The sequence below is a fragment of the Ranitomeya variabilis genome, chromosome 1 (genome assembly GCF_051348905.1).
Source record: "Ranitomeya variabilis isolate aRanVar5 chromosome 1, aRanVar5.hap1, whole genome shotgun sequence".
In the NCBI taxonomy this organism is placed as follows: domain Eukaryota; kingdom Metazoa; phylum Chordata; class Amphibia; order Anura; family Dendrobatidae; genus Ranitomeya; species Ranitomeya variabilis.
Window position 1 is genome coordinate 829,018,879 of NC_135232.1, and position 17,833 is coordinate 829,036,711.

Consider the following 17,833-nt stretch of genomic DNA (forward strand, 5'->3'; position numbering starts at 1 on the left):
ATGCAGAAATAGGGAAAATTTGTAGGCCAGGTGCCCATGATAAGGAAATAAGGGATTTTTGTGTACTCCTTTTCTCCGAACCAATCATTGGGGGACACAGGACCATGGGTGTTATGCTGCTGCCACTAGGAGGACACTAAATGAACATAGAAAGATGAGCTCCCCCCTGAAGTATACACCCTCCTCTAATTGAACCAGTTCGGTAACAAAGCAGTAGGAGCTTATAACCATTAACAAGAATAAAGTAAAAACTAAGAACGAACACGAGCCATTAGGCTAACAGGGTGGGTGCTGTGTCCCCCAATGATTGGCTCGGTTAAAAGGATTTTACGGTGAGTACACAAAAATCCCTATTTCTGGTGAGGGACAAAGGACCATGGGACATCTTAAAGCAGTCCCTGGGCGGGGAAAACAACAATTGCTATTACCCCATGTACCAGTAAGTTACAGATGTGGTACTGCCGACTGCAGGATCCGCCTACCGAGGGCCGCATCTGCAGAGGCCTGAATGAATACTGCAGTGTTTTGTGAAAGTATGCAAGCTGGACCAAGTCGCAGCCTTGCAGACTTGTTCTGCAGACGCCTGGTGCCGAATGGCCCAAGAAGCGCCCACTGACCGAGTGGAGTGAGCCTTAATCCCTGTTGGGACAGGTTTGCCCCTTAGAAGGTAGGACTCCTGAATAGCCGAGCGAATCCACTTAGCAATTGTGGCTTTTGAAGCTGCTAGGCCCTTCCTATGCCCCTCCGGAAGCACGAATAGGGCATCTGACTTGCAGAAAGACGCCATCTGCGAGACGCATCTCCTAAGGGCTCTCACTAGATCCAGAGTGTGAAGAGCTTTCTCAATACGATGTACTGGTGCCGGACAGAGTGAGGGAAAAACAATATCCTCATTGAGATGGAAGGAAGAGACAACTTTTGTCAGAAAAGACGGAGACGTTCTCAGAACCACCTTGTCTTGATGGAAAATCAGGAACACAGCTCGGCAGGACAGGGCCGCCAACTCCGAGATCGGTCTGATTGACGTGACTGCGACTAGGAAAGCTACTTTACAAGAAAGAAAAGTTAGCGAAACATCCTGCAGCGGTTCCCAAACGAACCTCCTGTAAAACCCCCGAGGACCAAATAAAGATCCCATGGTTCCAACAGCATTTTATAGGGAGGCATCACTTGGAAAACTCCCTGAATGAATGTCTTCACCTGTAATTTGGTGGCAATACTTCGCTGGAACAAAACAGATAAGGCTGAAATCGGTCCCTTGAGTGAGCTAAGCGCGAGACCTGACTCCAATCCGGTCTGCAGGAATTCCAAAATGGAAGGAATGGAAAACTCAAGAGAGCGTCCACGGTCCTTGCACCATGAGAAGAAGGTCTTCCAGGTGCGATGATAAATGCGCACAGACGCGGGTTTCCTAGCACTAATCATGGTGGAGATTACTTGATGAGAGAATCCTGCTCGAGCTAGAACCCAGGATTCAACAGCCATGCCATTAAACACAGGGCGCCAGAGGTCTGGTGGTAAATAGGGCCCTGGGAAAGCAGATCTGGGTGATCCGGCAGTTGCCGGGAACGAGTTGAACTAGCTCCGCGTACCGCGGTCAGTCCAGCGCGACCAGGATCATCGATACCCCTTCCGCCCTGATCTTCTTGATGATCCTTGGAAGTTGAAATTGATGCCACGAAAGAACCAGTGCATCCGCTCCGATGGCTACTGGGTCGTGGGACCGAGCTATGAACTCGGAACTTTTGTATTTAGCCTTAAGGCCATCAGATCTACATCCAGAGTCCCCCAGCGAAGACAAATCTGCTGATAGACCTCCAGATGAAGAGACCACTCTCCCGAGGCGAGGCCCTGGCGGCTGAGGAAATCTACCACCCAATTCTCTACGCCCGGGATGTGAACCGCCAAGATGGCTGAGCGGTTCCTCTCGGCCCAACGAAGAACGTGACCTACTTAGTGCATGGCCGCCCTGCTGCGGGTGCCCCTCTGATGGTTGATGTACTCCACAGCCGTGGCGTTGTCGGATTGGATCCTGATGGGATGACCTGCCAGGAAATGATGAAAATGCGGAAGGGCTAACTTTATTGCCCGTATCTCCAAAATGTTGATCGGCAGACGCGACTCTCGAGAAGACCAGCGTCCTGTGCTGTGTGATGGTGGAAAACTGCACCTCAGCCCAGAAGACTGGCGTCGGTGGTCACCACCGGCCGAGGTACTGGAAGGAAGGACTTCCCCCTGATCCAGTGAAGATTTCAGCGTCCACCTCCTGAGGGTCTCCCTGACCCGCTGAGGCAGACGGAAATCGACGGTCGAGAGAGAACGGGTTCCTGTCCCAAGCCGTCAGAAGTGCATGTTGCAAAGGGTGGAGGTGTAGCTGCGCAAGTGGAACCGCCTCTATAGCTGCCACCATCCTGCCGAGAATCCCCATACTGAATTGTATGGAGTGAGGGAAAGAGCGGGAGAGCATCCGTGCTCCCTGTTGTAAGGCTAAGACCTTTTCCGGAGGGAGAATTACCAACCCACGGAAAGTGTCCAGGATCATTCCCAAGAAGGAAATCTGCTGAGCTGGCACTGGAGAACACTTTAAGTTAATCTTCCAACCCAGGTGAGAAAGTGTATCCATCGTGATACTCACGCACTCCTCGCTGGCCCGAAAAGACGGCCCTTTGATGAGCAGATCATCCAGGTACGGAAGCACCACCACACCCAAAGCGTTAAGAATGGCCATGACCGACGCCATGACCTTGGTGAAGACTCTGGGAGCGGTGGCGAGGCAGAAGGGCAAGGCTACAAACTTGAAGTGGTCCCCACCAACCGCGAAGCGTAGAAATCTTTGGTGGGGAGGAATAATCAGGACTTGAAGGTAAGCATCCTGGATGTCGATAGATGCCAAGAACTCCCCTTTTTCCATCGATGTGACGACTGAGCGGAGGGACTCCATTCTGAAAAATCACACTCTGACAAATTTGTTTAACAATTTTAGGTCCAGTATGGGTCGCACTGTTCTGTCCTTCTTCGGAACCACAAACAGGTTTGAGTAAAAACCCTTGAACCTTTCGTCTTGAGGGACCGCAATAATGACTGTCCCTTCGGAGCACCTCTAAGGCTCTGAAAAAGGCTGTTGCCTTTGTTTTGGGAGGAGAAGACAGTAAAAACGTGTTGGAGGAGGGGGAAGAAAACTATTTTGTATCCGGAGGACACCAATTCTCTGACCCACTCGTCGTGAATGACCGAGAGCCAGGCTTGGCGGACCGAAAGTAGACGGCCGCCTACTTTGTCGGTGCCCACTGGATACCGTAACAAGTCATTGTGTAGAGGATCCAAAGGATCTGGCCCCTTTGGATCCAGACTGTTTTGGCCTGTTTTTCCAGGAACGATTAGGTCTATATGAGACTTGAGAACCTCTGTCTCTATGCGGGGACCACCCTGATGCCGATGAGAAAGTTGTAGATGTCAAATTGGTATTGCTGCGAAAGGGCCAGGTCCGGACCTGTTGGCTCCGAAACGGCCAAATGGACCTTTGCTTGGGAAGGAATTTGCTCTTCCCTCTGGCAGCGTCAGAGATAAGTTGGTCCAGCTTTTCTCCAAATAAGCGACCGCTCTAGTAAGGCAGAGAAGTTAATGACCTTTTGGAAGCAGAATCCGCTCGCCATTCTCTGAGCCATAGCGCCCTCCTGGTGGAGAAAGCGTATGTGAAAACACCGTGTGCACAGTCACACTGTGGTGCATAGACTAGGTTCCCAAACCGTTAGTATAATCAAAAGGAAGTCTAGCACTCAACTTCAGTAAACGTAAATGACGTTTTATTTAGTAGCACTCGAAATGTTTCAGTCCTATCATGGACTTTCATCAGTCACGTGCCAGTGCCATAACTGGCACGTGACTGATGAAAGTCCATGATAGGACTGAAACATTTCGAGTGCTACTAAATAAAACATCATTTACGTTTACTGAAGTTGAGTGCTAGACTTCCTTTTGATTATACTCCTGGTGGAGAAGGCATTTGCTGCTGCCTTTGTAGCGCAATTGGCCGCATCTAAAGAAGCGCTTACTACGAAATCCCTGGCCTGAGATATCTGACTAGAGAGGCTTGCTGCCGCCAGGAGAAGAACACTATCCTGAATGGCTGCGGTTAAACTTACTGCCCAAGCGACCATAGCCTTAGCCACCCAAGTCGAGGCAAAAGATGGAAAGAGCACAGCTCCAGAGACCTCAAAGACTGACCGAGCAAGGTTGTCAATTTGACGGTCAGTGGGATTTTTTGACTGAGGAACTATCAGGCAAGGAAAGAAGCGTTTTGGATGCAAGACGTGATTACAGGGGGATCCACTGAAGGAGACTAGCCAATCCTTCCGTAACTCAGGCGCAAAAGGATCTCTTGACTCAATAGGCTTCTGACCTGTGAACCGTTTATCTGGTAGATCCCTATGTCTTTGGACGATGTTCTTAAACTCAGGGTGACTGCCGAACACCCTGTGAGGATGTCAAGCCCTCTTAAAAGACACTACATGATCCAGAACAGATATAGATTCCTCGTCTACCCTCAGAGTCTTAAGTAACTCAATGATGGAATCAAGTGTCTCCTGATAGTGCTACAAGTCCTGGACTAGGGACGCATCAGAGTCGTATTCTGAATCATGTTCGCTGCGAACCTCTGGAGAGGGGGAGCAAGAAACTGAACTCAGGGACACCAAAGCAAGAGCAAGCTCGGGGGACATGTCATGGGTCCTTTTTTTAAAGCCTGAGCACTTCTAGACAGAGTACAACCCCTGCTAGTCGACGGTTCCCGACCTTCGCAAGGGGCCTCAAGCGGCCAGCAAACCGACATCCTGACTTAAGGAGGGATTCCGGAGAGAGTCAATTGCCTTGGCCAGGGAAGCCATAGATCGTGACAGAGACTCAGCCCACTCAGGGGGACTAGGCTCACCGAGGTCGCTGGGTGGGTGGCTCCTGGGCGCATGCCAAGCCGTGTCACAAGCCGTGCAGAATGGAGTACTGTGAGCTCGGGGCAAGGCAAGTGGTACATGAGGCATAAAACACTGCTTTGTTAGCTTTTTTGGATGCCTTAGGTTGAGACATAGCGTACCCTTGAAAAGATAGAGGGAGTATGAGACCAGAGAAAATGGGCAGAAAAAAGAATGCAGAGAAGGGGTTAAGCTGTCAGCTCCAGTGGATTCAGCTTACCCAGGTCCTGCTCTTGTGTCCCCAAGGAAGGTGTCAGTGTCCCGACTCCTCGCAGCGCTGCTGTTACTGCCACCGCAGTCAGGAAACCGGCTCTGTATCCTGAGGTGTAGAAAGATGGCTGCCGAGAGCAGGAGGGGCGCCTCTCGTTTAGGACGAGAAGCGCCAGAAGTGTGGGCGGCGCCGGCCATGGTGGGCGGAGCCATGAAAACACGGCCTAGGCCAGCTAGAAGCTGGGGGCTAAATTTGTGAAGCCTGCTGGAAATGAACGCCGGCAGCGGCGCAAACAGATAAGACGAATAAAGCGGTGTAAAAACGCAGCTGGACGCGATGACACCGCTCCCCCCCAGGGACCAGGACCCTGTCTCTGCGACCAGACCAGATGGTGCCAGCCGCAGTCATATTCACATTTTGAGGTGATGTAGCAGAGCTGGGGCTGCAGTGTTGCTGGTCGTGGGACTCCCCCCTCAATCCACCATCCCCATAGCCAGGGAGGTGGAGAGGGAATATCAGCCTCCTTCCATCATCCTCTTTTAATCAGTGGTGATGCATTGGGGGCTGCATGGACGCCATAGTGGGGCCACTGTTGTCCATGGAACAGGGCAGAATGTCCAGCTGTAGGCCTGGCTCCAGGAGAGGATACATAGAGGCGAAAAACGTTGGGGTCTGAAACCAGACCCAAGTGCCTCCTACAGACACTAAGCAAGAACTGGTTCAATTAGAGCCAGCAGGAGGGTATATACTGCAGGGGAGGAGTTTATCTTTCTATGTTCACTTAGTGTCCTTCTAGTGGCAGCAGCATAACACCCATGGTCCTGTGTCCCCCAATGAGGCGTAGGAGAAATAGCAGTGCTTTGGAGGCAGCGGTATGTTTGCTGCTTCCAAAGCGCTGCCTTCTATTGAATGTAGGTAAATCCGCATGTGTTCACTGAACTGTGCAGATTCACTGCATTCAATACATTCTATTCATGTAATTTTTCTTGCTGAGACTAGCGTTTCCCCAAGAGAAATTGACATGCTGCGGTCAGGAAAGACACGCCACATGTCTCTCTCTCTTGAAATCCCATCCACTATGCTCTCACAGCTGGCAGTTTCATAACTCCGAATAGTGGGCACATACTCTTAAGGATTCACAAACTTTCAAGCACCACTGTATGCTAGCACAGTCAAACATTTTCTATAGATGTATGCATTTCCTATGGCTAACAGTTAAAAAATAAAGGTGTGAAATGTAGATCACTGTTTAATCTTATAATATAAACCACACTTAACGCAAGAGCCAAAATAATCAAAGGCGGAGGCCAAGATCCGGGAAGGTTTTTCTGAGTCTACTCTTTAGTTTCAACAGGTTTTATTGATTTAGAAATAAAATATTGAAAGTATATAACAGTTTGGTTAGGTTCTCCCACGCAAGGGAGGTGTAAATTTCAATAATAATGAACAAATACAAATTTTGACATAGGGGGAGATAAGAAGAAGATGGGGGGGGAGCAGTACAAAGGGAAGACAAACAGGTAATCCACAGTGTGTTTTACACCAGTCTACTATCAACCATTTCATGCACTGCCAACAACATAAAATAGTCAGAATTTTAGAATCAGATTGGGTCATGTGTGTTAACTTAAAGGTAGAGAGAGAAAGGATATAATTTATGATAAGGTCTGCTCAAACAGAGACATGCGATTAAACCCCTAATTTTTTGTTTGAACATCTTCCTTAAGTCCCTCAGAACCTGCCTCATCAGGGTGACAGACATAGGGTCTGATTTAGTTGTGAGTACGGATCTAGATCTATCCATGGGTTCCATATCTTAAAGAAGGGGTCCCACATCTCAGCTCTGGTGGCTTCAATACGCTCATATAACATGATAGCATTCATCCTCTATCTTACCAGAGAGATAGAGAGTGAAGGGGACTTCCACATTGCTATGTGGATTTTGGCGACCATAAATAGAAAATTTGCCAGTCTCTGTAAAGGTACCTTCACACTAAACGATTTACCAACGATCACGACCAGCGATACGACCTGGCCGTGATCATTGGTAAGTCATTGTGTGGTCGCTGGGGAGCTGTCACACAGACAGCTCTCCAGCGACCAACGATGCCGAGGTCCCCGGGTAACCAGGGTAAACATCGGGTTACTAAGCGCAGGGCCGCGCTTAGTAACCCGATGTTTACCCTGGTTACCATTGTAAATGTAAAAAAAACAAAAAAAACAGTACATACTCACATTCCGGTGTCTGTCACACATCCCTCGCCGTCTGCTTCCCGCACTGACTGAGTGCCGGCCGTAAAGCACAGCACAGCGGTGACGTCACCGCTGTGCTCTGCTTTTACTTTACGGCCGGCACTCACAGTCAGTGCGGGAAGCAGACGGCGAGGGACGTGTGACAGACAGCAGAAGGTGAGTATGTACGGTTTGTTTTTTTTACTTTTACAATGGTAACCAGGGTAAATATCGGGTTACTAAGCGCGGCCCTGCGCTTAGTATCCCGATATTTACCCTGGTTACCATTGTAAAACATTGCTGGCATCGTTGCTTTTGCTGTCAAAAGCAACGATACACGCCGATCTGACGACCAAATAAAGTTCTGAACTTTCAGCAACGACCAGCGATATCACAGCAGGATCCAGATCGCTGCTGCGTGTCAAACACAACGATATCGCTATCCAGGACGCTGCAACGTCACGGATCGCTGTCGTTCTCGTTGCAAAGTCGTTTAGTGTGAAGGTACCTTTAGTTGTTAGTGAATCCCGGGTGTTTTGCCCCTAGGAGAAATATAGAGGGGTCTAATTGGACTGTCCTACCAAACATTTGTTCAATAAGAAGTTTCACTTCATGCCACAGGTCTGATACCTTTGGCCAAGTCCACCAAATATATGTTTCATATCTCCTAGTAAATTGCATCCCCTTAAACATTTGTCTGAAACATTTGGGTAAATGCTATGAAGTTTTGCCGGGACATGATATGTTCTGTGGAGAACTCTCAGTGAAGTCTCCACCAGAGACGTCTGGTGACAACTAGTGATGAGCGAGTATACTCGTTGCTCGGGTTTTCCCGAGCATGCTCGGGTGGTCTCCGAGTATCTGCTAGTGCTCGGAGATTTAGCTTTCGTTGCCGCAGCTGCATGATTTACGGCTGTTAGACAGGCTGAATACATGGGAGGAATACCTGTTTGTTAGGGAATTCCCACATGTATTCAGGCTGTCCAGCAGCCGTAAATCATGCAGCTGAGGCACCAAAAACAATCTACGAGCACTAACAAATACTTGGAGATCACCCGAGCGAAGAGTATACTCGCACATCACTAGTGATTACCTCTTGATAGTGTATCACAGCATCGCCGCCAGTCCTCCACAAATATAGTGAAGCCTAAATTCTCCTCCAATTTTACAATTTTTTTTTTAGTTTTTCTTATGTGGAGGGTTGATGGTTAAATAGACTAATGACATTGTTCCCCTTCCCAGGGGGTTATTTAAGTATTTTTGTTCACAGCTTGAAGCATTGAGAGGGAACTTATTTGGAAAAATTTGTTTGGCAAAGTGAAGGATCTGGTTTACATGCATGGCTTCTCTGATTGGGGGATTATATTTTTGAATAAAGTAAAGTGTTGAAAGGAGAGCAAAGGTGTTTTAATATGGGGATCCCTTTCAGCTTCCACCATGAAGAGTGATGGGACTGGAGGCCAGGCAAAAACATTGGATAATTAAATAATGAGATTAGCGGGGAGGGGTTGGACTGCAATTTAAATTTGAATCTTGCTTTCCTCCAGAGTATTAGAGAGTGGACTGAGAAAGGTGCTGTGATAGTCAATCCCTGTAGGAGATTTTCTGTAGTCGATGAGATCTGGTAACGAGAATGGCTTTGTGAGAAATGACTAAGAGAACCCATCTAGGTTTGCTGGTATGTGAACACGTGTTAGTTAGTAAGGCTATTTGGGCTGACTTGAAATATAGTGCGAAGTTGTGCAAGGATAGTCCTCCCAATCTCCAGTGATGAAACATAATTTTTTGTAAGATTCTAGGTCTCTTTCCTTGCCACACAACCTTGGAAATCATAGTATGCATATTGAGGAACGTTTTAGTTGGTATTGCAATCGGGAGGGATCGGAATAGATATAAAGAGCGAGGTAATGATACCATTTTCACCGCATGTAGCCTACCTAGCCAGGACAGTGTCGAGGGGGACCACCTAGCTAAGTCAGCCTGAAGATTCTGTATAAGTGGGGTGTAATTCCATTTGAACAGAGTCGACTTATTGGTTGTAAGGTTAATACCAAGGTCGGTCAAGTAATGCTCCTTTCTTGTGAACTTAAATTGGGAGATTATATTGGTTTGCACATCTTTTGGAGTGTTTACGAATAATGCTTCAGATTTTTCTATATTTATCTTGAGACCTGAGATCAATTCAAAATCATGAAGGAGGGAGAACAGATTGGGAAGGGTAGGATGAGGATTGGATAAGGTCTGAGTCTATTCTTTAAATCAAAAATTTTCACAGACTCTGAGGTAATAGAGCGTTTTGGATCATATTTTCTCCACAGTAAAGAGCAGTATTGGAAAATTGTCTTTTACAGTCACTACCAAATGACTGAAGTAATTTACAAATGTATTTTTGTGCAGGTCAGGAATAAATTTAGTGCATTTTATGACCTTTCTGACTGTTGTAGGGTTGAAAAGGGTAAAAAACATAAGTTTGGTGCATATCAAGTACACCACTGTGTTGAATCAATTTATGATCAACGGATTAATTTTCATACATACGGAAGATTTATCAAACTGAATGAGCCAGATTGGGGTGCAACTGAGTCTTTCATGGCGTGCACTATAATACTTGTTTTAGAGAATTTCTGCACCATATCCAATGTGGCTTGTTTGAAAAATGGAGAGGTTAGACAGAAAGGGGATGTAGTCTAATGGGGCAACACTATGTGCCACAAATGCACCAATTTTTGGTGCAAACAAACTAGACAAGGAAAAGTAAAAAGCCATCATCTGTGAGCTGCTGAACAAAGCGGTGTGGAGGTGCACAACAGAGCTCAGAATTCAAGACGGCAACGACACCCTGTGCTGGCACCACCCTCGCCGGCTGACTCTTGCAATAGGTCTGAAATTTGTAATCTTGTGCATAGTGGGTATCGAGGATTTTATTGTCAAGCAATAGATTTTTTTATTTTACTTGACCAAGGATACGGATGCACTTTTTTTTTTCAAATCACTGAACAGCTGAAGAGTCACTGCATCACGGAGTTTAAAGACAATTGCCAATTAGTAATGGATATTTGCTACGGAGACACATGGTGAAAAATGCAAGATACAAGTGACCTATTGGTCTAAAATAGCATTATTCGTCTCATGTTACACAAACAAACATGACTGTTTATTCTGAAATGTTACCTGAAATGTCAGGTACACTTTGCAAGTATCAATCCTCTTTATGAATTTATCAGTTTTAGTAAACCACAGCTTCTAAATCTTTTTTCAAGTCTGATTATACTTGGACCTGTAGTCCAAGGCAAAACATGTAAGATAAATTGATGCGATATTTTTCCATTTGTCTCCTGAACCAAGAATATTAAAATAAGCAAAAAAATAAAAAAATCAGTAATGGACTATAGAAGAAAAGACTCTTCTTTCCAGTGGCACCTCAAAAAAGTTAGCGATTCACAGATTGAGAAGCACTGCACTGGGCATTCCAGCTTGGTTTATGACATAAGCATCATGATTATAGTCTATACTTACCCACACAGACGACATGGTGATGAGAAGGGAACCTACAAAATTTAAAAAAAGTCAAGTTAAAACAATAATTTACATTTTATATTTATTATCCAAAGACATTTATAAACCATAAAGCTTTTTTATGATGAAAAAAAAAAAACACCCTCAACAAAAATGTCATTTTCTAATTCTTTTCAAATATTTGGTGACGTAGTGTAGGTAGTGTTAAAGGGAACCTGTCACCAGGTTAGGCCGATATGAGATGCGGACATCAACTTTCAGGGCTGATATACAACATTCTATAATGCTTTATATCTGCCCCCAACCCGACCTGGAAGAACTGAAAAATAACTAAGAAGATGTGAGGCGCCGGACCAAGAAGAGTGACATCCCTCGGACCGGACCGCCCCACAAGCGAGTATAATAAAAGTTATTTTTCTTCTCTTACAGGTCGGGTTGGGGGCTTATCTACAGCATGAGAGAGTACTGTATATAAGCCCTGAGAGGTGGTGGCCGCAACTCGTATCAGCCAAACCTGGTGACAGGTTCCCTTTAAATACTTACCAATCTCTGTCTTTCCCAGTTTCCAAAGATGTGACTTCCAATCAGACTAGCTGGATTACCCAGGGGTCCGTTTGTGGATCGGACTTCGCTTTCACAATTTATGGCAAGTCTAAAAAGGACCCTCGTTCTGAGCACAGCTCCACACAGGTGTTCCAGGGAGGGAAGACAACGATGAATGCTCAATTGACTCGTGAGAATACCAAAATAATACTGGAAACTAGTGAAGATTGATAGACAAGTAATTTAATGCATCTACACTATATCACATACATACATACAAGTGTTTCTCACTAAATTAGAATATCAAAAAGTAAATTTTTTTCAGTTCTTCAATGCAAAAAGTGAAACTCATTATATAGAGTCAAACACAGTGATCTATTTCAATGTTTATTTCTGTTATTGTTGATGATTATGGCTTACAGTCAGTGAAAGCCCAAAAGTCATTATCTCAGTAAATTAGAATACTTTATAACACCAGCTTGAAAAAGAATTTTAAAATCCAAAATGTATGTTCAGTAAATGCACTCAATACTTGGTCGAGGCTCCTTTTGCATCAATTACTGCATCAGTGCAGCATGGCATGGGGGCAATCAGCCTGTGACACTGCTGAGGTGTTATGGAAGCCCAGGTTGCTTTGATAGCAGCCTTCAGCTCGTCTATTGTTGGGTCTGGTGTCTCATCTTCCTCTTGACAATACGCCATAGAGTCTCTATGGGGTTAAGGTCAGCCGAGTTTGCTGGCCAATCAAGCACAGTGATACTGTTGTTTTTAAACCAGGTATTGGTACTTTTGGCAGTGTGGACAGGTGCCAAGTCCTGCTGGAGAATGAAATTTCCATCTCCAAAAAGCTTGTCAGCAGAGGGAAGCATGAAGTGATCTAAAATTTCCTAGTAGATGGCTGCGCTGACTTTGCTCTTGATAAATCACAGTGGACCTACACCAGCAGATGACATGGCCCCCCAAACAATCACTGATTGTGGAAACTTCATACTAGACCTCAAGCAGCTTGGATTGTCTGCCTCTCCACTCTTCCTACAGACCCTGGACCCTTGATTTCTAATTGAAATGCTAAATTTGTTTTCATCTGAAAACACCTAAGACCACTGAGCAACAGTCCAGTTCTCTTTCTCCTTGGCTGAGGGGTAAGACGCTTCTGGCCTAGTCTATTGGTCATGAGAGGCTTGACACAAGGAATGTGACACTTGTACCCCATGTCCGGGATACGTGTGTGGTGGTAGCTCATTAAGAAATTACTTCAGCAGCAGCCCACTCCTTGTGAATCTTCCCCAATTTTTTGAATGGCCTTTTCTGAAGCTGATTGCTTTGTTCACCTTTTTCACCCACACTTTTTCCTTGCACTCAACTTTCCAATAATATGATTGGATACAGCACTCTGTGAAGAGCCAGCTTCTTTAGCAATGACTTTGTGGCTTACCATCCTTGTAGACTGTGTCAATTACTGCCTTCTGTCAAGTCAGCAGTCTTCCCCATGATTATGGAGCCTACTGAAACAGACTAAAGGACCTTTTAAATGCTTAGGAAGCCTTTGCAGGTGTTTTTTGTTAATTATTCTAATTTACTGAGATAATGACTTTTTGGGTTTTCATTAGTTGTAAGCCATAATCATCAACATTAACAGAAAAACCTGACCTTTCCCGTCGCCTGCGCACTGCAGTACTTTGCTCTGTCCTCAACAGGGCAGACAAAGCAGGCCTGCGCCGAAGTCGCGACAAGAAGAGGACGTCATCGTATGAAGATAGGAGGCGCTGGACCGGACCGCGACGCCCATCGGACCCGGACCGCAGCAGGACCACCCCTGGGTGAGTATAATATAACCTTTATTTCTTATCTTTCAGGTTACATCGGGGGTTACCTACAGCATTACAGAATGCCCCTAATGCCGGTGGCTGCAGCTCATATACGATTTTGGGGGTGACAGACTCCCTTAAAGCTGTGTGCACACGTTCCGGATTTTTCGCTATAAAACTGCGAAAAAAAGCTCACATTAAACATCCTATTAATAGAATGCAATCCACATTTTGTATGCACATGCTGCGTTTTTTTTCCGCCGCAGAAATGCATTCCAGAAAAAAAAAGCAGCATGTTGATTAATTTGCGGAATCGGGTGATTCCGCACACATAGGAATGCATTGACCAGCTTACTTCCTGCATGGGGCTATGCCCATCATGCGGGAAGTAAGTGGATCATGTGCGGATGATACCCAGGGTGGAGGGGAGGAGACTCTCCTCCATGGACTGGGCACCATATCACTGTTAAAAAAAAAAAAAAAAAAGAATTAAAATAAGAAGATAGTGATATACTCACCTTCCGATGGCACCCGGAGTCCTCCCGCCTCTCAGGGGAGCTCGCGGCAGCTTCCTTTTCCAGAGATGCTTTGTGCGAAGGACCTGGGATGACATTGCGGTCACGTGACGTCATCCCATGTCCTTCGCACAAAGCATCCCTGGGAACGGAAGCCACCGCGTGCACCGCTGAGGAGATTGGGGGCCGTTGGAAGGTGAGAATAACCATTTTATTTTTTTTAATCATTTTTAACATTAGATCTTTTTACTATTGATGCTGCACGGGCATGCTACAGATCGCTTGGAAAACGCTAGCATTCTGCAAGCTAGTTAGCTTGCAAAACGCTAGTGTTTAGCGTGAAAACGCATGCCAATTCCACATGCGATATACCAGCGGCAGGAGTTGCAGAATTGCCACGGACATTTCCGCGGCAATTCTGCAACGTGTGCACTTAGCCTTAATGTGTACACTGCACCCTATCTTGATTGAAAAAAAAAAAAAAACAGAAATGTACTAATTTTTGATAATTAAAAAAGAAAAACTTAACATCACATAGTCATAAGTATTCAGACCCTTTGCTCAGTATTGAGTAGAAGCACCCTTTTGAGCTAGTACAGCCATGAGTATTCATGGGAATGATGCAACAAGTTTTTCACACCTGGATTTGGGGATCCTCTGCCATTCTTCCTTGCAGATTTTCTCCAGTTCTGTCTGGTTGGATGGTGAACGTTGGTGGACAGCCATTTTCAGGTCTCTCCAGAGATGCTCAATTGGGTCTAGGTCACGGCTCTGGCTGGGCCAGTCAAGAATGGTCACAGGGTTGTTCTGAAGCCACTCCTTTGTTATTTTAGCGGTGTGCTTAGGGTCATTGTCTTGTTGGCGAGGTCCAGAGCACTCTGGAAGAGGTTTTCATCCAGTATATCTCTGTACTTGGCCACATGCATGTTTCCTTCAATGACAACCAGTCGTCCTGTCCCTGCAGCTGAAAAACACCCACATAGCATGATGCTGCCACCACCATGTTTCACTGTTGGGATTCTATTGGGCAGGTAATGAGCAGTGCCTGGTTTTCTCCACACATACCACTTAGAATTATCACCAAAAAGGTCTATCTTCGTCTCATCAGACCAGAGAATCTTATTTCTCAGTCTGGGAGTCCTTCATGTGTTTTTTTTTTTAGCAAACTCTATGTGGGCTTTCATATGTCTTGCACTGAGCAGAGGCTTCCGTTGGGCCACTCTGCCATAAAAGCCTGACTGGTGGAGGGCTGCAGTGATAGTTGACTTTGTGGAACTTTCTCCCATCTCCCTACTGCATCTCTGGAGCTCAGCCACAGTCATCTTGGGTTCTTCTTTACCTCTCTCACCAAGGCTTTTTTCCCACGATTGCTCAGTTTGGCTGGACGGCCAGGTCTAGGAAGACTTCTGGTGATCCAAACTTCTTCCATTTAAGGATTATGGAGGCCACTGTGCTCTTAGGAACCTTGAGTACTGAAGAAATTCTGTTGTAACCTTGGCCAGATCTGTGCCTTGCCACAAGTCTCTGATCTCCTTGGCCAGTTCCTTCGACCTCATGATTCTCATTTGGTCTGACACGCACTGTGAGCTCTTATATAGACAGGTTTGTCCTTTCCAAATCAAATCCTATCCGTTTAATTAAACTCAGCTGGACTCCAATGAAGGAGTAGAACCATCTCAAGGAGGATGAGAAGGAAATGGACAGCATGTGACATGAATGTCTGAGCAAAGGGTCTGAATACTTATGACCATGTGATATTTCAGGTTTCTTTTTTTTTTTTTTTTTTTTGTTTATTAAATTTGCAAAAATGTCTACATTTTTGCTTTTTTTCAGTCAAGATGGGGTGCAGAGTGTACATTAACCCCTTCCCGACATGCACAGTACTAGTACTGCTCTGCGGGAACTGAGTTCCCACAAACCGCAGTACTAGTACGGCGGCACGATCGAGTGGTCTCACAGTGAGCACCGCAGCGATCGCATGCGGGTGTCAGCTGTATGTGACACCCGCTAGCGCCGATCGTGGGCATTTAACCCCTCTGATGCCGCTGTCAGTAGTGACAGCGACAGAGGGGCATTGCGCAGGGACGGGGGCTCCCTGCGCTCTCCCTCCGGAACAACGCGATGCGATCGAGTTGTTCTGGAAGGAGTACCCGAATCCAAAATGGCCGCGGGGCTTCTTCCGGGTCCTTCACGGAGGTGGCTTGCCGGCGCCTGCTCAGAGCAGGCGCCGGAAAGCCTCTTGCACTGCCCGTCAGATTGCTGATCTGACACAGTGCTATGCAAAGTGTCAGATCAGCGATCTGATGAAATATAGTGATGTCCCACCCTGGGACAATATTAGAAAGTAAAAAAAAAAATAGAATGTATAAAAAAAAATAAAAATCCCCAAATAAAGAAAAAAAAAATATTTTCCAATAAATCCATTTATTTATGTAAATAAAAAAACAAACAATAAAAGTACACATATTTGGTATCGCTGCATCCATAACGACCCGCTCTATAAAACTATCCCACTAGTTATCCCCTTCAGTGAACACCGCAAAAAAATAAATAAAAAACGAGGCAAAAAAAAAAACACCAATGCTTTATCATCATGCTGCCGAACAAAAAGTGAAATAAAATGTGATCAAAGACGGATATAAATAACCATGGTACCGCTGAAAACGTCATCTTGTACAGCAAAAAAAAAAAAGCCGCCATACAGCATCATCAGCAGAAAAATAAAAAAAAGTTATAGCACTCAGAATAAAGAGATGCAAAAACAATATATATATATATATATATATATATATATATATATATATATATATATATATATATATATATATATATATATATAATAGTTTTTATTGTGTAAAAGCGCCAAAACAAAAAAAAAAAGTGATATAAATGAGGTATCACTGTAATCTTACCAACCCGAAGAATAAAGCTGCTTTATCAATTTTACCACACGTGGAACGGTATAAACGACCCCCCCCCTAAAAGAAATTCAGGAATAGCTGGTTTTTGTTCATTCTGCCTCCCAAAAATCGGAATAATAAGCGATCAAAAAATGTCATGTGCCCGAAAATGGTACCAATAAAAACGTCAACTCGTCCTGCAAAAAACAAGACCTCACATGACTGTGGGCATGTGACAGCTGCCAATCATAAAAATCTGCTATAAAAACCAGCTATAAAAGTAAAACCCCCCTTTATCACCCCCTTATTTAGGGAAAAATAATAAAATTAAAAAAATTTATTTATTTCCATTTTCCATTAGGGTTAGAGTTGGGGCTAAAGTTAGGGTTGGGGCTAAAGTTAGGGATTGGATTAGGTTTAGGGTTGGGATTAGGGGTGTGTCAGGTTTAGGGGTGTGGATAGGGTTATGGTTGAGATTAGGGCTGGTAATAGGGCTAGGAATGTGTTGGGGTTAGGGGTGTGGTCAGGGTTATGGTTAGGGTTGGGATTAGAGTTAGGGGTGTGGTTAGAGTTAAGGTTGGGATTAGACTAGGTGTGCGTTGGGGTTAGGGTTGGAGTTAGAATTGGGGGGTTTCCACTGTTTAGGCACATCAGGGGCTCTCCCAACGCGACATGGCGTCCGATCTCAATTCCAGCCAATTCTGCGTTGAAAAAGTAAAACACTGCTCCTTCCCTTCCAAGCTCTCCTGTGCACCCAAACAGGGGTTTACCCCAACATATGGGGTATCAGCGTACTCAGGACACATTGCACAACAACTTTTGGGGTCTAATTTGTCCTGTTACCCTTGGGAAAATAGAAAATTTGGGGCGAAAAGATCATTTTTTGTGAAAAAAAATATGATTTTTTTACGGCTCTACATTATAAACTTCTGTGAAGCACTTGGAGGTTCAAAGTGCTCACCACACATCTAGATTAGTTCCTTAGGGGGTCTACTTTCCAAAATGGTGTCACTTGTGGGGGGTTTCCACTGTTTAGGCACATCAGAGGCTCTCCAAACGAGACATGGTGTCCGATCTCAATTCCAGCAAATTTTGCATTGAAAACTCAAATGGCACTCCTTCCCTTCAGAGGTCTGCCATGTGC

General features: G+C 45.3%; 1 protein-coding gene across 3 annotated transcripts in view; it reads right to left on the minus strand.

The window, feature by feature from the left end:
• ANXA3 (annexin A3) overlaps positions 1–17,833 on the minus strand; it is a 111,688-nt gene that overhangs the window by 81,226 nt on the left and 12,629 nt on the right. For 2 of the 3 annotated variants that reach the window (XM_077275488.1, XM_077275483.1), the window contains exon 2: positions 10,924–10,955. In XM_077275488.1, coding sequence (XP_077131603.1) covers positions 10,924–10,938 — 15 coding nt within the window. In that variant the 5' untranslated portion in view covers positions 10,939–10,955. Of the gene's footprint in view, positions 1–10,923; positions 10,956–11,466; positions 11,559–17,833 lie in introns of those variants that run through there. The other variant, XM_077275496.1, reaches the window with a different exon arrangement.